This window comes from Bubalus kerabau, chromosome 16 (assembly GCF_029407905.1).
Source record: "Bubalus kerabau isolate K-KA32 ecotype Philippines breed swamp buffalo chromosome 16, PCC_UOA_SB_1v2, whole genome shotgun sequence".
Lineage (NCBI taxonomy): Eukaryota > Metazoa > Chordata > Mammalia > Artiodactyla > Bovidae > Bubalus > Bubalus kerabau.
This window is the reverse complement of record NC_073639.1, coordinates 32,352,700-32,376,869: the sequence shown is the minus strand read 5'-3', so window position 1 is coordinate 32,376,869 and position 24,170 is coordinate 32,352,700. Positions and strand designations below refer to the sequence as shown.

The 24,170-nt window shown below is 38.4% G+C and overlaps 1 protein-coding gene and 1 long non-coding RNA gene across 2 annotated transcripts in view; one reads left to right on the top strand and one right to left on the bottom strand.

Annotated features, from left to right (window-relative positions):
* Positions 1 to 7,406, top strand: part of LOC129629804 (uncharacterized) — a 127,719-nt gene extending 120,313 nt beyond the window's left edge. Inside the window, exon 3 of the long non-coding RNA XR_008703332.1 lies at positions 7,213 to 7,406. This is a non-coding gene — a long non-coding RNA (uncharacterized LOC129629804). The remainder of the gene's footprint in view (positions 1 to 7,212) is intronic.
* Positions 7,407 to 12,593: 5,187 nt separating this feature from the next.
* LOC129630326 (40S ribosomal protein S25-like) overlaps positions 12,594 to 24,170 on the bottom strand; it is a 47,725-nt gene continuing 36,148 nt past the window's right edge. The window contains exons 2-3 of the mRNA XM_055550858.1: positions 15,729 to 15,824; positions 12,594 to 13,043 (exon numbers count right to left, since the gene is read on the bottom strand). Coding sequence (XP_055406833.1) covers positions 12,630 to 13,043; positions 15,729 to 15,824 — 510 coding nt within the window. The 3' untranslated portion in view covers positions 12,594 to 12,629. The remainder of the gene's footprint in view (positions 13,044 to 15,728; positions 15,825 to 24,170) is intronic.

Sequence of the window (24,170 nt, the reverse complement as noted above, 5' to 3'; positions counted from 1 at the left end):
CATGCACTCACATAGCTTCTCCCACATCCTCTGACCTTCAGCAACAATCCATACGTTTCTAGTCATGTGCCTGGGTTGGAAAGATCCCATGGAGAAGGAAATCACAACCCACTCCAGTATTCTTGCCTGGAGAATCCCATGGACAGAAGAACCTGATGGGCTACAGTCTATGGGGTCACAAAGAGTCAGACACGACTTAGCAACTAAGCAATAACAACACACACTTACATGTCTCTAAAATTGTGTTCACGCTTTTTTGCTCTGACTGAAGTCTGAGCTTCCTCCCCTTCTTCATTGGCTACACTGAACTCAACCGATATGCTACCTCCTTTATGCTGCCTACTCTAACCTTCTACTCCTCTCCTTACCTCAGAAAGACATTATGACTGTCTTCTCCAAGTTTCTGCTTAAAAAGAGAGGTTCACTAAAAAGTAATAATAAAATAAATTTCTTCCCCCTGTACCAATGAAGCAATTGGACCTATAATATTTCGAAGTGTTGTGTTTATTTTAAACTGAAAAGCCTTCATCAAAGGCTTATGTGTGAAATCTGTGCTCTGTTATTCATGTTGACAGAACACGTTCCCTAATTGTTCATGTCGACTGGGCTATCTTCCCTGTGATTCACATAAACAGCAGTGCCTACCCTTCAGTAAAGAGGTCATTCACAGAGAGTATTCAGAACCATTGCTGGACCAGGTCTGGTTGCCCTGATTTCCTTGGAACTTAGCTGTAGCCCTGAGATCTCATAGACCCATCCTCACTGCCTGTGTAGAGCAAATTAAGTGTGATTAAGTGATGAGAGGGCATCTCTCATGGCTCACGGAGGAGGCATCAAGATGTAGTGGGATGGTTTTAGAGGGTCAGGGAAAACTTCCAGAGGGAGGGAGACTGAAGCAGGAGTAGTTTTGTAGTTAGTAAAAAAGTCAGATAACAGGAAAGAGTGCCTCTCAGTGAGATAAAGGAGACCTGGGGGTAAAAGACAGCACAGAGTCATAACTAATTCAGTCCAGCTGGAGCAGTGAGTGTATGGTGCATGTGTGTGACGGTGGCCTCTCCTGAAGAGAGAACACAAGAACAGGAGCCCAAATGTTCTAAGGAAGTTCAGTTCAATAGTCAAATAATTTTAAACACTGTTTTATCCAGTAGTCATGTACAGATGTAAAAGTTGGACCATAAAGAAGGCTGAGTACCAAAGAATTGATGCTTTCAACTGTGGTGTTGGAGAATACTCTTGAGAGTCCCTTGGATAGAAAGGAGATCAAACCAGTCAATCATAAAGGAAATCAACCCTGAATATTCATTGGAAGGACTGATGCTGAAGCTGAAGCTCCAATGATTTGGCCACCTGTTGCCAAGAGCCGACTCATTGGAAAAGACCTTGATGTTGGGAAAGATTGAGAGCAGGAGGAGAAGGGGGAGACAGAAGATGAGATGGTTGGTTGGCGTTGTCTACTCCATGGACATGAATCTGAGCAAACTCTGGGACATAGTGAAGGACAGGGAAGCCTGGTGTGCTGCAGTCCATGGGGTCTCAAAGAGTCAGACATGACCGAGTAACTGAACAACAAAGGCTACCACACAGATGTAAAACATTCATAAAAAACATTTTTAAAAGTCTGAAATACGTTGAAAATGTCTCTGGAATGATTATTTCACACTCCTGGCTCAAGTGATTTCTTTTCTTTTTTTAATTGGAGTATACTTGCTTTACAAAAAGTCATACTAAGTTCACAAACACCCCAAAACTCGCCACCTGATGTGGCCCTGCCCATCAGAGGGACATAATCTAGCTCCACCCACCAGAACTAAAGGTAGGTTTTAAACATTAATGCAATCCTTACCTTGTTATTTTTAGAGCTCTGTTAAACAAATAACACTAAACAAGTGCCTACTGTGTACAAGGCACGGTGTTGTTTCATGAAGAACAATAAGAATTTTTTGATCTTAGTGTAAGAGAGATAAAACTACCATATAAATAATTATCATATAAGGTAGAAAGTGATAAGTGCCATATGAGAGATAAAAATAAAATGCTAAGGGAGTTCAGAGAAAAGAGAATTCACACATTTATGTGTGACTGACCTATTTTTACTAACACTATGATAATCTTAGCTATGTGGCTCATCTCAACCTTCTGTAGGGGACAGTCTTTATAAAGACATCCTATTTATAATACAGACTTCATCCAACCACCAAGTGCCTGCAGGCTGACAGTGTAATGGCATCAAAACTGGAGAGTTTCAGTGGGTTTAAGCTCTAGATCAGTGGAGGTATCAGAAATGGAGGCTTAACATTAATTAAACTTGGGGGCTGTAATTGTTAAGTGTGAGCCAGTGTGCAGTTTTAATCACTGGCAATGGGCAAAGGGAAATATTGAGAAAATCAGAAAGTATAATTAATGTATTCATGGTTATCTTTTTTTTCTGGGTACAGTTGCTAATGCTCTACCCATGGAGGAAGCAAGTTTAAAGTGTGAAGAGACATCTTTCCCTTCATTTTAAAAGACCTTCTGTCCTCCCTCTCTGTGCAGACACCACCAAAATAGAGCTACTGTATACCATCATAAGCCCTGGGTGTGTAGCTCGTGGTGGTCAGCCTATGCTTTCCCAGGCATGTGAAGACTCAGCTCCATTAGTTGCTGAGCTCAGATTTACCAGGTCTGCTAAATGGATGTCCCAATGCACCAGCTGAAGAGATCAGAAACAGTTTTTCTGCTCTGAGTCCAGCTTTTGGCTCACTGAACTGTGATCATTTCTTTTAAATCCTGCTGAACTTGCCTGGCTTCTAAAACTAAATTTTATATCTTTCCATCTTTAAGCAGATCGTGCTATCTTGTCAGCAGAAACAATAATTACTTTCCACCCCCTGGAAATAATAGTGATCAGAGCCAATGTCTTGTACTTAAATCTGAGCTCTCGTCAAACATTTCTAAAAGGCAAACATAGCAAATGCAACACAGTGGAAAAGCTCCAGATTTAGAGTTGGAATCCCCATTCAGTTGCTTAGTAATTGTGTTACTAGGGTAGATCAGTGAATTTCTCTGAGTCTCTGTTTAATCATCTGCAAAAATGGATTGTTCTGGGATTAAGTATGAAATATAAACATAAGGTTTACAATGCTTCATAAGGTAGAGTATTATTTATTGAAGATCAACAGCTCTTTGGTTATTGAGAAATGCTTTTGATTCCCCCCCCCCAAATCATATATACTGGGGCATTTAATATAGCCATTCAATCTATACATCAAAGTAAAGACTTCATTCTTCCAGACGTGCAGTTGGAGACACGTCTATAGAGGGGAGAGGAGTGCAATATTATCCACCTTTTCAAGGCTATAGGCTTGCAAGCTCATTAAAGAAGTGGTCATCTTGTTAAATTCAGTCAGCTGAAAATGAACCTTCTAGTCCTTTTCTAAATGGTATGTTATTCCATCAAACTTATTTTCATACATTTCACGTAGAATTTGAACATTTAAGTGAAAGAACAGTTCAGAAAATAGAGACAAGGACAGGGTAGTAATTACAACCCAACTTCCCTTGTGCTGACAGCAGCCAACTCATTTATTAAGTCAATGTAGTCAAGTAACACAGCAACATCACACTTGATTGAAATCTTGGCCAAGTCTGACAGATGTTCTCTACTCACTGTCAATCTCAAGTATGTTTTAATGAGTTTCAAGTGGCTGGAGCTCCCCTCTGCAGATGCCACTGTTGTAGGGATTGTGAACAAATTCTTCAGGGCAGTGGGTTTTGTATTTAATAAGTGGTGCATGGTAGGTAAGGGGTAGAAATCATTGCTGGAAATGCAGTCGCGACTCTGGAAACAGCCGCTCTCAGTCTGCAGTTGACAAGCCTCCTTCAAATCAGTTAAACTCAGAGTAGTACCCCAAAGCTAGTCTGTGTGTATAACATCTCTGTTCTAAAATGTTGATAAGAGTGTTTCAAAACCTCAATCTCTTTCGAGATTTAAGAAGATTCTTGCTTTAGGAGACTCACTAAAGCCATAGAAACATTAAAACAAATCGCTTTGGTATTTTTACCATTGTTCCTCAATGGAATTGCAATGTCGAAAGGTTGAGAGAAAAAAGCTTACAAAATAATTCCTATTTACTTCTATGTATTTCTAGTGGGTTCAGTATAAGGGGTTTAGATGCTTTAAAAAAATAGTTTTCAGAGAAATACTTTGATATTTCTGCTGGTTTATAGGTCTGCTCATTTCACTTTAAAAATTATTACCCATGTAGGGGAAAGCCATGGGGATAATATGTTCTTTGTTCAATCTCTGTCTCAAACAAATGGTTTATATATTTTGTATACTATCCCATAAAAATGAATATTGCTTAGCTGCTGTGGTGTATTACATTTTTCCACACCAGGATAAATCCACTTCCTATTACTAGTCTCTATTTCCAGTTTAAATGTAATAGTTCATTTCTTTTTTTCCCCCTTATTCTTCTTTATACATCAGATATAAACCTTTTAATGATTTAAAGTATCTTTACACAATGTTCTGAATTGAACAACAATTCCGAAGAAATTACTTTGGTCTTATGATGCAGCAGTTTTTAAGAGCAAAGAAACTTTTGAGAAAGGTGCAAACCTCCCTGTAAGTCAGAAGAGATGTGTTGAAGTCCTAATTTAATTTATCCAATACATTGTCTAAAGAAAATGAAACACAAATATTAAAGGATTGCTTTATCAAATTTTTGCTATTTACAACTTTTCATGCTTGATTTAAAACCCAAAGCCTGTCAGAAATCCAGATGGCAAGTAAGGACATCTCTGATACATTAATATTTGTAAGCTACGGCAAGGTAGAAAAGGATTTCCTTGTTTCTGAGGAGGTACAGGGTGTCATAGAACACCATTGTCCTGAGTGTCTTCTGGAGAATGATGATAAAATTTCTGTGAAAAGATGATTTCTTAAAAAGAAAACATCTGTATTATTATGTTAGGTTTCTGTAGCTCCATCTTTACAAGTTTTCAGAGCCTGACTGCTACATAGAGCAATTAGTTTGTGCCAGAGAGCAAATGAGTATTGAGAGAAATCTATGGGTTGAAATGCAGTGTGTGATAAACACAGAAGAATCTGAAAGTGCTGCTTGTTAGTTAGAAATTAGTCCTGGGGTGCCCCAGGGTTTATGGGTAGCAGCTTTAGAGTATTCATTCTCATCTTTCTTTGGGCAGCCTTGCCCTTCTCTTAGGCATGGTATGTCCTCTGGGGAGCTGTTAATGGCTCTGCCAAAAGTATATGACATTTAAATGGAACGCCAACTGAGAAAAACATTCATTGTGGCTTGGAAAGGCAATCAATAAGGTGGATATGGAGGCTTTGAGTAGATCTTTCTTCTCTCCCAAAGAGAAGGGCAGTAAGGGGTGAGGTTACTCATTGTAGGCTGATTACTGAGTGCAAAGATGGTGGGTTTATGGAAGGTGTGTAAGTAGACCACAGAATCCATTAATTTAGGAGAGCATATTTGTATTTGCTCATTTGAATGTAAAGTTAAAGGGTGGCTTAGATCAACTGTGATATATAAAGTTATTGTTTACCAAAGCAGCCATCCAGTATCCTTGGCATTCTTTTAAATTGTGGGCAGGATGCATGGGCTGAAAAATTCAACCTCTGAAAAAGTGCAGCTTTGAAGCTGTAAAAAGTCACTAACTGCCTTAGCTGATTACATAGCAGGGCCTTTAGACTGCCAATCTCTCGGCAGGCATCCCTGCCTCACGTTTTCCTATTTATTTTTGCTGAAACTCTACCATGGATATTAAGCTAAAAGAAAAAAAAAATGCAAGCATTTGTTTAAGAAAAATCTGGAAACTCTCTGATACGCTATGTGAACCGAGAAACACCGGTGTGGTGGTTCATTGTGAGCCACCAACTGTTACCACTTCAGCCTGAGAGCACTTTATATTCTTCTTCTTTAAGGTAGTAATTGGTAAGTACATTTTCTGCTTGTAATCAATAGCTTTTATATTCAATGTACTATTTCTAAACAAAAAAGAAATACGTTAATATAAAAGCCGTTGATCACAGGGAGCAAATGTCTTTTCCACATGCCACCCACCTGACTGAATAATACCAAAATTCTATATCACTACCAACATGACAAATGCTACTATCATTAATTGGTTCTTCAATCTTTGTGGACCAGGAAAGAAATCTCATTCCCAAATTTCCAGTGACATTTACCAACACTTTGAGTCAGGCCCGGACAAGGGTCCTCCTGCCAGGCATTAAGCCAACAGAAAGAGACTGAGTTCAGTTCCCAGTGCAGGAAAGCTTCATTCTTTGATCGAAGAATGGAGTGATCTGAGCCCAGGTTCTAGAGCAAGGACTTTCAGTGAACAGTTGTGGGTGGGGCTGCTTGATGGCAATCTCTTGATAGAGGTTGGGGCAGAGTTCTCACCTTTAGGCACAGCTGTGCTTCTCTCCACCCTTATGGTAGAAAGCCAAGAAGAACTAAACAGCCTCTTGATGAACATGAAAGAGGAGAGTGAAAAAGTTGGCTTAAAGTTCAACATTCAGAAAACGAAGATCACGGCATCTGGCCCCATCACTTCATGGCAAATAGAAGGGGAAACAGTGGCCGACTTTATTTTTGGGGGGCTCCAAAATCACTGCAGATGGTGACTGCAGCCATGAAATTAAAAGACTCTTACTCCTTGGAAGAAAAGTTATGACCAACCTAGACAGCATGTTAAAAAGCAGAGACATTACTTTACCAACGAAGGTCCATCTAGTTAAGGCTATGGTTTTTCCAGTAGTCATATATGGATGTAAGAGCTGGAGTATAAAAAAAGCTGAGCCAAAGAATTGATGCTTTTGAACTTTTGTATTGGAGAAGACTTTTGAGAGTCCCTTGGATTGCAAGGAGATCCAACCAGTCCAGCCTAAAGGAGATCAATCCTGAATGTTCATTGGAAGGACTGATGGTGAAGCTGAAACTCCAATCCTTTGGCCACCTGATGCAAAGAACTGACTCATTTGAAAAGACCTTGATGCTGGGAAAGATTGAGGGCAGGAGGAGAAGGGGATAACAGAGATGGTTGGATGGCATCACCGACTCAATGGACATAAGTTTGAGTAGGCTCCAGGAGTTGGAGATGGACAGGGAGGCCTGGCGCGCTGCAGTCCATGGGGTCGCAAAGAGTCGGACACGACTGAGTGACTGAACTGAACTGATCTGAACTGCGCTTCTCTTACTCCAGATCTCGCTCCAAGTCTCATGAGGCAGGCTCAGTGTCTCTGCATATGGCCTTCAGCCATCTTGAATTGCTGTTTCCTGGGCAGTGCTCTACATACCATTCCTGAAATGCAGGGTCCGTGCAGCCGTTTCTCGCTAGGAATTATGGCTTCAAGGACTGGGGACAAGGCCTCTGCAAGTGGCTCACTATGGGCAAGAGAAACTAGATGAAGCACAAAGAAAAAGAAAACAAAAAAAAAGGTGAGCATTTATTTCATTACTCGGATTCTATTTATATTCCCTAGGAATTGTTAATCAAGTTTGCTGGTGTCAAAACTGTGACTCATGTAGAAAACTAGTGTCGTGCATGTGATATAAACCAGAAAATATGATTTGAGGTGTTTTTCTTTTTCCTAGAAGGAGTGATGAGTCTTCACATATGAGTGTATTGTTTGTATTGCTTGTGTATATGTACATATATGTGAGTGTGCATGTATATATGGGATCTCATGGAACCACACTTCCCTGGTCTTCTCCATGACTCACATGGATATATATATATATATATATATATATATATATATATATATTTTTTTTTTTTTTTTTTTTTTTTGGCCACTTGGAGGTGCATGAAGGATCTTAGTTCCCCGGCCTTGTGTTGAACTCATGCTCTTTGCAGTGGAAGAAGCTCTGAGTCCTAACCACTAGACTACCAGAGTATTCCCTAGTGACATGACTTGAATTACTTGTTACATCTATATCTGTACACCATCTTATGCTGTCACACACACACACACACATATATATGGATGACATATACATGACATTTACACCCATACACATATATTTATACTGACTTATACCCCTTTATCAGGCTTCCCAGGTGGCCCTAGTGGTAAAGAACCCACCTGCCAACACAGGAGACATAAGAGGTGTATATTTGAGCTCTGGGTCAGGAAGATCCCTTGGAGGTCATGGCAACCCACTCCAGTATTCTTGCCTGGAGAACCAGCATGGACAGAGGAGCCTGGTGGGCCACAGTCCATGGGGTTGCAAAGAGTTGGACACGACTAAAACTATTTAGCATGCACACGCACGCAAAGCCCTTTATCACCTTGTCTTTCACACAACTGAGGAAAGAGATTTCCAAAGTATCTGATTCTTTCCAGCAGTAGGGCCCCTGAGTTGAGTTGAAGTTTTTCCTCTGTAGAAGCAAGCTCTGTCATGTTACAGAATCTATTTTTTAGTTTCGTGTCACTGGCCAGTGTGTAAAGTGGGGGCATCCTGCTGAGTAGGAAAATGATATGCAGTCTACCTTTAGCTTGCTGAACTCAAAGATTCATCCACTGGAGGAAAGAACACCCCCCCCTTTTTTTTAAACTTTTGAGAAGGGACTTCCTGGTGGCCCAGTGGTTAAGACTCTGCACTCTTAATGCAGGGGGTCCAGTTTCAATCCCTGGTCAGGGAACGAGATCGCACATGCGACAACTAAGACCTCACTCAGCCTAAAGAAAAACACCAATACAGTATACTAACACATATATATGGAATTTAGAAAGATGGTAACAATAACCCTGTATACGAGACAGCAAAGGAGACACTGATGTATAGAACAGTCTTTTGGACTCTGTGGGAGAGGGAGAGGGTGGGATGATTTGGGAGAATGGCATTGAAATACGTATAATATCATATATGGAATGAGTCGCCAGTCCAGGTTCGATGCACGATACTGGGTGCTTGGGGCTGGTGCACTGGGACGACCCAGAGGGATGGTATGGGGAGGGAGGAGGGAGGAGGGTTCAGGATGGGGAACACATGTATACCTGTGGCGGATTCATTTCGATATTTGGCAAAACCAATACAATAGTGTAAAGTTTAAAAATAAAATAAAATTATATTAAAAAAATAAAAATAAAAAAAATGAGAAGATGCCATGGAAGACACACATTTTTATAAAAAGGGAAATCTTTTTTTCTGAACAGTATCATTTTATGATCTAGCAGTGACCTTGCTTGTATCAAGACCTATGACTTTATCTGATGTATTAGGCATTTGTATTTTTCATATAAATTCACAAAACATAATTTGTGGGTGAAAAAAATCAGACACATTGGATTATTTTCAAACAGAAAATAATGAAAAGATGTGAAACTGTAAAATGTAGCTAAGCCACTAAGATGAGATGGAATTCAGAGATTAACAAGGAGAAATGGAGTAACCAATAATCTCTGAATTAGAAATTTAACAATAATGCAGTCAATCTTACAATATAGATTAAATCATGATATTGGCCATTGTATACACAATGGTATCATGATAGAAACTTATTTCTCCAGGTTTGATACTTTGGAAATATATTCTGAAATGCAAGTATGAAGGAGTCTGGTAGATTAGAATGGGGATTTTTTTCCCTTGTACAAATAGATAAAAATTAGGTTAACAGTGAAAGTGAAAATGTTAGTTGCTCGGTCCTGTCTGACTCTTTGCAACTCTATGGACTGTAGCCCACAAGACTTCTCTGTTCATGGAATTCTCCAGTCAAGAATACTGGAGTGGGTTGCAATTTCCTTCTTTAGGGAATCTTCCCAACCAGGGATCAAACCTGGGTCTCTTGCTTTGCAGGCAGATTCTTTAACATTTGAGCTACCAAGGGTTAACAGTATATTCTTTTAAATGACTCTACATCAGCAATATTTAATTTCTGGTCTTTAGTCTTAAGATACAAAATACTGTGGAAAACTGAAATGGCATCAATTTTGTACTTTGCTTTAAATATGGAGTCCCTGAACTAAATGAAGTTCCTTATAAACAGCTAATAGCTTATACATGATAAACCAGCCATCTTGAATTTTTTCTCATGAACAGGATTTTTATTTCTGGGTCCACAGTCTCAAAGGAAGGTTCAGTGGAGTTGCTAGGGACCAAACAAGAAGAGACATCAAATAACCTCTCACCATGAAAGCAAGTTCCTCTAGAAGTGGATACAGGGGAGAGAAGACAGCTCTCTGATTTTACTTGATACATGAAGAGAAGAATTCAGGTTCCAGAAGAGACCACCTGCTACCCTTTATAGGTGCTAAGAAATGCCAGAATTAAAAGTACAAGAAATATGATGCTCTAAATAGAGAAGGGAAAAGACTGGTAATGAACTTTCAGATTTTAGACAAGTAGACTGCACTGGTTGCTATTAAAATACACATCTACCGGCAGAGAAACATTTTGCTCAGATTGTACTGGGTGCCGTAGTGCCTTAGGATAATGCTTCTAACTTACAATGAGGCATTGTTAAAAACATTCCTTTTTTTCCGCATATGTCTATGGGTCTGAAAACATGTAATGCTTTTTTCGTATGTGTGTGTGTGTGTGTGTGTGTGTGTGTGTGTGTTGGGGCAAAATTCATTTGTTTCATAAAGTTTCATTCCCAAGGGGGAGACAAATAAGAGTTGTTTGCTGTATGAAAAGAGTACTTTATATCGCACTAAATCCAGGAGTTTATTATTTTGGGGACAGACTCACATTTCAGGGCAGGATCAGTATGTACCTTAGTGTATTCTGTTCTTTTCCTGCCTGGCAGAAACATTCTGTAGAGACCTCCAAAGAGCAATTCCCTCAAGTCACAGTACCAGAAAGTATCTTATTCTCAGCAGAGAGGCATTATTTCCAAAACATGCTCTGAGCTATAAGATTCAACTGTAAATCTTAATTCTCCTAGTGCTCAGGAACTGAGAGAGTTGATGTTGAATAGAAACACTAGTAGAAAGTTATACATTAAATTTTTTAATCAGCTATACTTGAAAATTGTTATTTTTTGCATAATTTAGCACACATCTAAACCATACATTCCCCTATTCCAACATAATAATCCCAAACAATTATTGAGCCAGCAGAATAAAAATAATATCAATAAGCAAATTAATTAATGAACTGGTTGAATTCAGGACAGTTTGTAATTCCTTGTTCAGAGGTAATCTGGTGTGGATGTATCAGTCACGGCAAACTTTGTAACCACCAACCTTACCACAAATATATCAATGTACACATATTGTCTTTTACATTTTTGGAATTTTCTGGTTTTGTACTTCTTAATCTAATCCAAAAACATTTTAATTGATTAGAAGATGCAAAAAATACAGCTTTTGCAGGCACTTTAGGAACTTAATTTAATTCACATGGCCAGTGTTAGGTAAAAGTAGAACCAGATGCTTTAAAAACAAATAGCACCTTCCATTAAATATAAATTAAAAGGGTAAATATATTCCTGCTAATACTTGAAAGCTTTTTTAGTTGCAGTATCCTATTTGTAATAACTTGGATTATCGCACCTGAGGATGAAATATACTTAATATATTAGGTGTGCCCAGATGAAGGCTCTACTTTTTCTTTTCTGCTCCGTAGAACATGGAGTTCTAACCCATCAGGCCTCATTCTATGGACTGACTCCTAGTGTTTCTTGGACTGTGACTATTGTCTAAAGCTAGGGACCTGCCTCACATCTGAATATATGTAGTCCACTTACATATACTGATGTTAGAAATGAGATTTAATGGTTTTTATAACCACAGTTGAGACAAATGGAGACAACATACCACCTAAAATGCTGAAAACTCTAGTTTAATATGTGAAAATGAAGTATTCAAAGAAAGATTTTTTTTAATTTGTTCTAAGCTTCACACTGCAGCCTTTCATAAAAAACGTGAGATGACAGACAGCAGATGGATTTATTTTTTTACTTAGCTACAAAACTACAAATCAGTTTCATATAAACAGATCACTTAGCCAAAGAGAGCTTGACAGTAATTCTCTGTTGCTGCTGCTGCTAAGTCGTTTCAGTCGTGTCCGACTCTGTGCAATCCCATAGACGGCAGCCCACCAGGCTCCCCCGTCCCTGGGATTCTCCAGGCAAGAACACTGGAGTGGGTTCCCATTTCCTTCTCCAATGCATGAAAGTGAAAAGTGAAAGTGAAGTCGCTTAGTCGTGTCGGACTCTTAGCGACCTCATGGACTGCAGCCTACCAGGCTCCTCTGTCCATGGGATTTTCCAGGCAAGAGTACTGGAGTTGGGTACCATTGCCTTCTCTGAGTAATTCTCTAAGATTCATCAAATCAAGGAAAGTGATTATATCTGATGACACGAAATATTGTAAAAGTAGAATATACCACATGGTTTCAATATATTAGTCTAGATAATTCATTAAGTACAACCTTTTTTAATGAAAATGCTTTTCATGTACCATTTACTGTTTAGAATGATACATAATTCTAAGCCCTTTTCAGAATAAATTGAAAGCATTAGAATAATCTGAAACTACTAAAATAGTTTTTAAGTTGCAAACTATATTAAATGTTTTTATATTTTTAGGAACATTAGAGGTCAGTGTGAGGTTTTTTTTTTTTTGACTAATAAAATTTTATTTTTCAAAATGTACAGTTGGTGGGACCTGTTCATGCATTTTCACCAGCAGCTGGGGCATCTCCACCCTTGGTGTTTCTGGTGTAAATCACTTGAGCTCTGTGCTTTGAAACCAGTTTAATAAGTCCTTTACTAAGGAGTTCCTGAAGGGCTGCCCTGGCCTGGGAACCATGAATCTTCAGTCTCTCAGAGACGACAGCTGGAGTTATAAGCTTGTAGTTGGGAACGTCTTTACAGAGTTTGTCATATGTTGCTTTGTCAAACAAGACTAGGTTATTGAGCTTGTCCCTGACTTTACCTTTGGACCAATTCTTTTTGGCCATGCCCCCAGATGGGTTCACTGGATCTTTGTCTTTCTTGGCCAACTTTCTGGCATCTTTCTTCTTCTTGTCATCCTTGGGCGATGTAGGGAAGCTGTGAGAGCAGCTGTCCCCACTGCTGCCTCGCTAAGATGTCAGACCAGTGTAAGGTTTTAAAAATATTTTTATCTTATGTATTAGACTAACACTTGTACATTGAAACAGCATACAGAATTTAGGTAATTAAATTTCTTTTAAGGGAAGATACAAGACGTGTTGTGCATAAAACACTTAATCAGTTGTAGTTTAAAGCATTGCTTTTTTTTTTTTTTTCTTTTCATTTCTCTGTAATATTTGGAGGCAGACCCAAAACAACTCCAGAACAGTGATGAAGAGAGATTCTGTACATTATAGCAAGGCTCTCAGGCTGCACTTAATTCTGCTATAATGACATCTGGCCAACATTCTAAGATGAAATTTTCAATAAATGCTGGCTACTAACACGATTCATTATGGTTTCTCCTGATAAAGGATGTGGGCAAAAATTGCTTTGGCTCTAAAAAAGCTTTCACTTCATTATGAGACTGGATCAATCACCATCAGTAGAAGATGCTCATTGGGCTACTTATTTTGCAGCTGTTATGCACTTTGTTATCAGGGCCCATTGAAGGCACTAAGAAATTGTTTCTATTAGGCAGGCATTATTGCTAGACTCCTCTAAACTAAATTTGCTTTTAAGTGTATTTCTTTAGTAAAGAGATGGAACAATCAATCTGAACTGAGACCAATGTGAGATCACCTGCTTATCCATATAAAAGAAATGCCATTTAGATGACATTTTATTTGTGTTTCTGCACAAAAATAAATGAAAATATATTTTCCCACTGAACTGAGAAAGGGAAGTCAAGTTACTCAATGATCACTACATATTTGAGACAAACAGAAAAGCTGAATATCATGTCCAGCACCTCTCTCCTTCCTGTTTTAACTTCTCTCCTCATAAGGAAAATTTAAATGTTGCTGTAGATGGAGGTTGTAGTTAAACTAGAGCTTGAAACCATGTCCACCTGTCTCATCATTTCACATCTTTCTGTTGATTTTGTATATGCATTTTTGGATCATATAAGAAAAGAATTAGATAAAACTTGAAATAAGGTTTTTCAGACATTGAAGTGGGTTTAAATAGTCACCTCTGATATACAAGCATTATTTGCATTTCATACTCATGGTAAACACAATATATTGTAGCAGATTCCCTTGGACATGCTATATTTAAATTTTTACTGCTTTCCTCTCCTCTGAGTGCTCCAGGAAAATAAAATGCAGAATATTATATTACCCAGAATGACAATTAATCTCACCAGTCAGATTCCCTTTATTATAAAAGAAAAATTCAAAAGGTCATCTACCATTTCATAGGTAGTTTATTCTGAGTGTACCTAAGAAACGCATATAAATTAGAATGTGTGAGCATGTTCAAGTGTTCTTACATGCTAAAGAAGTGTGAATTATTGTAAAGGACAAAGATATTTGAGAACAAGCATGCTATAGTGATTCAGAGTGACAACTAAAATTTCCAAAATAGAACTTCTGAACCACCCCCAAATATCCAGCATGGGATTTTGTTTTGCCACATCTTTACTAGTAAAATAAGAGAGGCAATTTACCATCACTTATCAGGCTGCTTAGTATTTCATAGCTGCTAAAACACTACAGCATTATTGGATATACGCTTACTCCTTGGAAGGAAAGTTATGACCAACCTAGATAGCATATTGAAAAGCAGAGACATTACTTTGCCAACAAAGGTCTGTCTGGTCAAGGCTATGGTTTTTCCTGTGGTCATGTATGGATGTGAGAGTTGGACTGTGAAGAAGGCTGAGCGCCGAAGAATTGATGCTTTTGAACTGTGGTGTTGGAGAAGACTCTTGAGAGTCTCTTGGACTGCAAGGAGATCCAACCAGTCCATTCTGAAGGAGATCAGCCCTGGGATTTCTTTGGAAGGAATGATGCTGAAGCTGAAACTCCAGTACTTTGGCCACCTCATGCGAAGAGTTGACTCATTGCAAAAGACTCTGATGCTGGGAGGGATTGGGGGCAAGAGGAGAAGGGGATGACAGAGGATGAGATGGCTGGATGGCATCACTGACTCGATGGACGTGAGTCTGAGTGAACTCCGGGAGTTGGTGATGGACAGGGAGGCCTGACGTGCTGCGACTCATGGGGTCGCAAAGAGTTGGACACAACTGAGCGACTGAACTGAACTGAACTGATTATATTATTCAACCTTCTTCAAACTGCTTGGGTATATAAGAAATAATTGGCTAGGAAATTTAGTTGGAAAACTTTTTTAAAGTAGGTAATTCTCAGCTCTTCCATAAAACCTTATTATGCTACACAGTCTTATCAGAAAAGATTACTGTATTTTGCTAACTTGTTAGCATTTATGGGTTTCTCTATCGATCCCTGGGGCTTTCCTGATAGCACAGCTGGTTAAGAATCTGCCTGCAATAAGGGAGACCTGGGTTCGATCCCTGGGTTGGGAAGATCCCCTGGAGAAGGGAAAGGCTACCCACTCCAGTATTCTGGACTGGAGAATTCCGTGGACTATATAGTCCATGGGGTTGCAAAGAGTCAGACATGACTGAGTGACTTTCACTTCACTTCACTTCACTATTGATCCCTGGATTGGGAAGATCCCCTGAAGAAGGAAATGGCAACCCACTCCAGTATTCTTGCCTGAGAAATTGCATGGAAAGAGAAGCCTGGCAGGTTAGCATCCATGGGGTCACAAAGAGTCAGACACGACTGAGCCACTGAACAGACACATACACATGTAGGCCCCAAGTGAATACCAATTTCATTGTCATCTCTATCAGCTCTGGAGAAACACTGATGTTCATGAAACACTTCTGAAGATTTGCTAACCTGTTAAAGAAGAAAATGGAGTAGATCAGAGATCATATTTATACTAGTTAGGTAGCATCATTAATATAACAAGTCAGCATCATATATATATATATATATATATAAAACAAATGGATCCTGAAGTGTTTTAATGGTTCAGAAATGTAGAGTTAGTACCAGTTTGTTGAAGTGCTTTGATCCACACAGTCATTCACACACTCAGGCTGATAGAAGCTCTGCCATCTTCATCTTGAAGCTTTTAGGCTGCCTTGGGTATTAACACCCAGCAAGTAGTAGGGAAAAGAAAATGGATGACTTTAATGGGCCAGCCCTAGAAGTGTGAAGTTTACTTCCACACATATTTTGCTGGCTAGCACTCAGTCATGTTGTCATAGCTATTTAAGTGAGGCTGAGAGCAGCAGTCTAGATGTGTTCATGAAGAAGAGGTGAGCAGCCATCTGGTGTTGGTAGCAGTATTGCATAGTATTCATAGGACTATGCGAAGAATAATAGAACTTCATTTATCTAGATGCTACAGAGATTGCCATAGGTTATGAGATGGAAATTTTAACTTCTGAGATTGGGGCAAGAAGATGGAATTAAAACTGAATTAAAAACTGATGAAACAAAGCTTGATTTTACTGATTGGCCACCAGCCATCTCCTGTTCTCCTCATTCTCCTTTCTTCTTTTCCCCTTCATTTTGCTGCTTTTTGAAGAATTGTAAATTATATCACAAGCTGTAAATACTTTCTAGTTTGATTCAGCTAGTGTTTAGGAATTTTCAGCAGTAGTATCAAAACTTTAAAAATATTTATTTATACTTATATATTAATATATGGGCCCTTATTAGAATTGAAATACTATACAGAATCTTTGTTTGCAAATCATGCAGAATTGGACTGGTTTTGGTTGGGACTCAGAGTCTCTCCCCTTCAACTTGTTCTAATCCCCTCTCCACTCCCATGTCAGATCTTAAGCATCTCTAAGAGACGAGTTGAAGCAGGCATTCTACTTTAATATCACCAAGAGTCATACTCAGCCAGTTTTAGTGTGCTTGATCCTGAATTCGATTGCCACTGTGTCTCTAGTCTTCCAGCCTATTTCAGTAATTCTCTGATTCAGTTCCTTACCCATCTCAACTTCATGTATGGTATGCTAATCAATATTTCCAATGGCTCTCAGAATCTTCTAATCACTTATTCTGGTTTGTTAAGTCTGATGAATTTTCCATTGATCTTTTTCATTTATAATCTTTTCCATTTCCTTCTATCTATTCTGAGTTGATCCAAATGGGCCATATAGATCCTATGCCACAATTTTCATCTTGAAATTCACAAAAGACAATTGTGTTAATAGACTTTGAAGATGAAGAGTGGTTCTGGAAGAAGGCTGTGTTTCATCAGAGCATAACAGAGAGATAATTGACCCTGATCTTTAACCTTCTCCATCCTTGAATGTGGCCAAACCAGCTCCAGAAACTTCCCACTGTCTGTTTCTCCTCCTCCTGTCCCAGTCTCCTGCTCTTTTTCTAAGCTTTCTCCCCTATGCCTCACATCCCCTCTGCTTTTCCATATTCTTATGACTGTTGTCGCCTTCTTTTTGTAGCTAGTGAAAACTCATTTTTTTTCCTTTTCTTAGTTTGGAGAGTTTTTTTCCCCCTCATTCACAGTCTATTCTAGTTTTGCCAAGGAAACTATCTATTCATATATAAAACAGCCCTTTAAGCCTATTATTTGCTAAACAATGCATTTCTTTACCTAAGGATTTTTTCATTAGATTATAAAGAAACATTCCCTACTCTTCTCTCCCACTCTAAGCTGAGGCTTATACAAGAAGAAGCTTTAGATGTAGAATTTTCTCTTCTGCAGCTCATGAGTAAAGAAAGATATATTGGAATAAACACACAGTAGGACCTGTATACAGAAAAAAAGAAATTAGAGAAATTAAGACAATGAAGTCCATGTCTGGATTTCAGTAGAGGCAATAAAGTACATGGATATCATCTTCCACACTGTAATACCTCCTTTCTCTACTTTCATTGTATATATTACCTTTTGGGTTTCAAACTTTCTTTGCATTGTTTTACCCTTTGAATGATTTATTTTTTAAATAGAAGGGTAGGTTGCTCCGCAAATATGTTGAGCAGGAATCTTGACCAGGATGTTTAAAAAGAAAAACTCTTCCTGATATATAACATTTATGATTTTTATGATCTCACTATGTGCACATATCTTGGGCTATTATCACTCTCTGGGCTCTCTCTGATTTCCATAATGTATGATCATAGTGCACATGTTTATTACAATAGATTGGTAAGTTAACTTATCATGGTTTCTCTGTATTTATATTTTCTTCTGATTTAAAATTTTAAGACACACCAAGGCAAATTTGACAGTTACCTAATAAAGCTGAAATTCTGTCTATGATTGGAATACCCTGGGACCCTGACTGCCTTTGGCTCTGTGAATGTATGCTGTATGCTGGTGTTGTGCTGATCAGAATGAGTCTGCCTGCAGTGAGTCCTGGGCGTGCTCTGGGCTGTGAAACTTAAGGGGAGTGAGGGACGGTGTAATCATTGTGAGAGCAGCTTAGATACAATCGATCGATGCTCATGACACCAACAATGAACCTCTCTCTAGAGGGGCATATTGCAGTTGTGAACTCAAGCAAGTATAAGTGTGATGGGGTGGAACTTCAATTTTTCTCCAAGTAAAGAAACCACTCCAGAGGTCACAGCTGATGAATGATCAACTGTTCCATTCTTTGGGTTGTCTGCAAAGATAGGCTGGTATTTAGAAAAACCTATTGATAATACCATGAAAGGCCTTTCTTAATTCTAAATATACGCCTTTGCTTTGGGCTATTAGAGCAAGAAAACTAATTTAAAAGAAATTTGGCTACTGCAATCAAATATTGGGAACAATAACACTAAAAATCTCTCTTGAAAGTGAAATGCTGATAGTCTCATGGGTTAAGGGTAGAAGGAACCTTTAAAAGTTCACCTAATGGCTTCTCCTCTTGGCCTTGAATGAGTGCTAGTGGCCATTTCAACTTCTGGGTGGAACATCTCAGGGATGAGGGGCTTACCCTCTTGCAAAACCATTACAATTTTATTTCCTTGGAAATTGTACTGGGCTGGAATTTGTCTTCTTATTACTTATAGTTTTAGTCTTAGTTCTGACATTTGGAGCTACCGCTCAGTTCATTCTAACCTTCTGGAATCTTTTAAATATTTGAATGTAGTTCTTATGTTCCTGCTATAGTCTGCATTTCTAGTGTTTGTTAATTCCAGTATTCCTCAAATGACATAATTTGTAGAAGTGTTAATTGTTTTTTGATTCCCTGGTGGCTCAGACTGTAAAGCGTCTGCCCGCCATGCTGGAGGCCCGGGCTCGATCCTTGGGTCAGGAAGATCCCCTGGAGAAGGAAATAGCAACCCACTCCAGTATTCTTGCCTAGAAAATCCCATGGATGGAGGAGCCTCGTGGGCTACAGTCCATGGGGTTGCAAAGAGTCGGACACGACTGAGCGACTTCACTTTCAATTGTTTTTTGATAATCTCTGGGTAACTCCAGTGTGTCAATATTTTTTGAAAGTGTGGAGCCCAGCACAAAATTCAGTGTTTCGGATTTGGAGAGGAAAATGCACAGAACAATGGAAGTATACCTTTCCTTTTTTGATATTTATCTACAACTCAAGTTAATGTGAGTTATTTTAGCATCCACATCCCATTATCTTATGATGGTCATTTTAAAACAAGAACTGCTCTTGTGTTAGGTCTCTCTCATTCTGAAACTGTACAGGTGACTTTTTGAGCCTTATTTGGGCTTTATATATCTCCCCAGAAAGTTGCATATTGTCTGTTACAATCCACTCTTCTAGCTCAACAAGAATTTTTAAGTTTATTGTTAATTATATCCAATAAATGGATCCATCCCTTAAGTTAGAGTCACCTATACTGTTAATAAAAATACCTATCTGTTTAGTAAAAATGCCTTATGTGTTTTAATCAGATCACTGATAAAAATTGGAATAGGGTAGAGTGAAGTATATGTTTCAGCTGATATCAGTGTAGTAGTCACTGTTTGGATATAGTTCATGCAGCTATCAGGCTTCTCTCGTAGCTCAATCTGTAAAGAATCTGTCTGCAATGCAGGAGACCTGGGTTTGATTCCTGGGTCAGGAAGATCCCCCGGAGAAGGAAATGGCAACCCACTCCAGTATTCTTGCCTGGAGAATCCCATGGATAGAGAGGCCTGGCAGGTTACAGTCCATGGGGTCGCAAGATCGAATATGGCTTAGCGACTAAACCACCATGCAGCAATCAATCTCCTGAATTCTACTGTCATCCAGCCTCCATTTCTCCTAGAGAATCATAGGAAAATTGGTCATATTTCTTTCTGAAATTAATATCTACTCTGTGGATGTTATTCTTCATTACTAACGTAGAGATTCTGTTACAAAGGAGAGAAAATGGCATGATTTGTTCTCAGTGGCGCCATTGTAGCTGCTAGTAATTAATTTTATTTGAAAAGTGTCCATAAAACATCCATTTAAAAGTTTATTCTTAAAATTTTCCAAATATTGATAAGAGGAAGCAGAGAGGGTTGCAGGGACAAGGATACCTAGCAAAAACAACCATGAGAAGTTGGATCTACCTAAGGGCTCAATTCTAATTCCTACTGGTAGGAGAAGATTAATGTATACTTTATGCCTTAGCTTGAGCTGCTATGCAAATTGCCAAAGACTGAGTGACTTCAATATTTATCTCTCACAGTTCTGAAGGCTGGAAAGTCCAAAATCAAGACATTGGTAGATCCAGTGTCTGGAGAGGATCTGTTTCCTGGTTTGCAGAGTGCTGTCTTCTTTTTGTATCCTCACATGGTGATAAGCAGAGAGAGAGAAGGAACAAACTCTCTGGTCTCTTCTCATAAGTGTGCTAATTCCATTCATTCCACTCTCATAACCTCATCACACTCAAAGACCCCTTCTCCTAATAGGTTCACACCACAGGGTTAAGATTTCAATGTATGAATTTTGGGAGACACAATCATTCCGTTCATAACATCTTGAAAGATTGACTCTGAAAGGAAGCCTGACCCTGATAGATCCATTGCTGAGTTCTATGAGGAGCAGAAGTATAACAAAAAACCAGAGCAGGGAGATGGAAGCAAAGATAGGTAGAGCATATCATGCTAAAATTTTTATAGTCCACTTCCTCTCACATTTAAAAACTGGGGAGAATGTTGACTTTTCAGTTTTTCTGCACCTTATCCTGTTTTCTAAATATTTGCCAATAGCCATTCCAATTGTATGTGAATATTCTCTCCCTGCCCTTGCATACATTCACAATCATGCCTGTGCTTGAGTCTTGGCTTTCTCTTATCATCTCCTTATCTACTTTAGACTCCTGTCCTCTGGTAACCAAGTTGTTCTTTCCTTTCCAATTTCAGCATTACTCTTTTTATTTATTTATTTATTTTTACTATTAGATGCATATCTTTTTTATTTTTCTTTTTTTTTTAATTTTATTTTATTTTTAAACTTTACAATATTGTATTGGTTTTGCCAAATATCGAAGTGGAAACACGTGTATACCTGTGGCGGATTCATGTTGATATATGGCAAAACCAATACAATATTGTAAAGTTTAAAAATAAAATAAAATAAAATAAATAAAAAATAAAAAAGATAAAAGAAAAAAAAAGAAGTGGAAACAAAATAGAAATTGAATAGCTTTACTTTTTCTCTGCTCTCATTGTCATTATATCATGTATCTTATACTTTGAGGCTATAACTTCCCTTTTCCCAAGCACTTAAATAAAGCAAATGTTCAGTGTGCTAACTGTAGAAGATATGGAACTATTTTTTTTTTGGAACTGTTTTATCTATATTTTTTCATTCAATATGCAACAACCCAATGTAAAAGTATTATTATTTTCATTTTACAAATGTATAAACCAAAAATAAAAGAAATTAGGTATCTTTGTCAAAACCTCATAATTAAAAAAACAAGTCATACTTAGAATCAGGTCTGTTATAAAATCTTATTCTCATAAGCAATATATTCTATGATATCTTTTAAGAATTTCTAGTTTTTTATTTTAAAGCCTTACTGTAGGGCTTTAGCCATTCTAATTCAATCCTTATGCGAAGAATCAACTCCTTAGAAAAGACCCTGATGCTGGGAAAGATTGAAGGCAAGAAGGAGAAGAGGGCAGCAGAGGATGAGATGGTTAGATAGCATCACTGACTCAATGGACATGAATCTGAGCAAACTCCAGGAGATAGTGAAGAACAAGGGAGCCTGGCATGTTGCAGTCCTTGGGATCTCAAAGAATCACATGCAACTTAGTGACCGAACAACAACGACAATTATAATCTCCCCTCCCAGGTTTGTGATAATGTGTTTTGTCTGTTTTTGTCTGAGACCTTCCTTCCAATTTTTTAAATATATTTCTTTAAAAATCCAAGTTCATTGCATTTATCTATCAATAGATACATTATTTTCTTTTGTGGTCCTTTATTTAGATAGTATGGAGAAGGAAATGGCAACCCACTCCAGTGTTCTTGCCTGGAGAATCCCAGGGATGGGGGAGCCTGGTGGGCTGCTGCCTCTGGGGTCGCACAGAGCTGGATGTGACTGAAGTGACTTAGCATTTAGATAGATTCTCAGGATTTAAAAATCAGGATGATTTTTAAAATTAGCTCATTCCACTTGAGCCACATATCTAAACGTTAGGAATTGATAACCTTTATAAATGACTTTAGGTCATCAAAGCAAATCTATACTCAGCTGGAGACAGTGCTCACTGTTTCACCCTAGTGCTCTTGTTGGCAAGATGCTTCATGGGTGTGGAAGCCATTCTGAAGACATCAAGTAAACAATGCTGAGCCTGTGATCAATTCCCCCAAAGACTGAAGACTGCATTTACTATAATCACACACAGAGTAGCACACATATAGATACACTTGTCACTCAAAATCACCTATTTACATGTACTAGTAAACAAGCATGTGTCAGGATGATGCTAGTGCACTGATAATCACCTGGTTAATTCTGATCCCTGATAGTATCAGTTAGGGGGAATGGTGTAGAGGGAGTGATATATTGTGCTTCATTTTTTAGATTTGAATTTGGGGTTGCTCCTTACCAGATTATTATTCAAACCTCACTTTCAGAATTTTCTGTGTTATCTAGGTAGAATTAGGTTTTATTTTTTTGGAATCTGATCTTTAATAAACTATTTTTAAATTAAAAAACACATAAATTTGTCACTTTTTACAAGATAGCATGATTCTGATTATAATTTTTCATTCAAATTAAAGTTTTCTTGTTCGAAGAGAACACAATTTTGCAAATATGATCAATAAACTTACTTGCTATACCAATGTTTTTTTGTTTATACCTAAAAATAGAGTTTTTAACCTCTCCCTTTTAAATGGATTCAGTGGTTAGTAATTAGATTTAAATGTATAACTTTTCAGTTTTTCTCTAGTTTTCTTGACAGTAACTCCTTGGGAAACCCCTATGTCTAGAGGTAGCTTTTTTCAAGCACTGTAACTTGTGTAGCACTTTAATTCCTTAATGTCCAAGTGTCCACTATGTATATAAAACGTGACTTTAGACATGGAAACAGATCTGAGCTGAAGCTCCTGCTTAGCATGAGCACTTGACCATCTGACTCTGAGCTGTGAACCAGGAATAGCGATACTTCTTACTTTACATAGTTTACTTAGGACTATACAAGAACTCCTTACTATAGTCTTACTATAAAGACATTACTTGTATAAAATCTGGCCTTGGATTCTGAGCACAACTGATTGCTGCGTTAGTCCCACGAAAGTTGTGCCATGTCTTTCTCACAGCCCACATCCAGTGTCTGCAAATCCCTTGCTCTGATATAACTCAGTAGAGAGCATCATGTTCCCAATCAGGTATAGAAAGACATACACAAAGGAACTTCTCATTGAGAGTGTGTCTCCTAAGTAAATCAGCACATCTTGTTCATTAACACAGCTGAGGATAATCAGGCCACAGAGCCAAGAGCATATTGGAAGGGGTCCAGAAAGCTCCAAAGCCAGATAGATGGAAGCAGATTGGGATATGTCTGGAAATCAGAGTCTGCCTACTAAATACTACCTGCTCTCCCTGGAATCACTGACTGGGAAAAAAAAAACAACAACAACACATTGCCCACCCTCTCCCCACCCCTGCTCAAGGAACTTTCAGATGAAGTCAGACAGAATCATCTCTCCTTGCTTTATGTAGATTATAGGAACATTCTCAAATAGCCAACGCTGCATGCAATTTATTTTGTCTTACCCTCTGTTCTTCTGAATGACACCACTTGGCAGGAGGTTT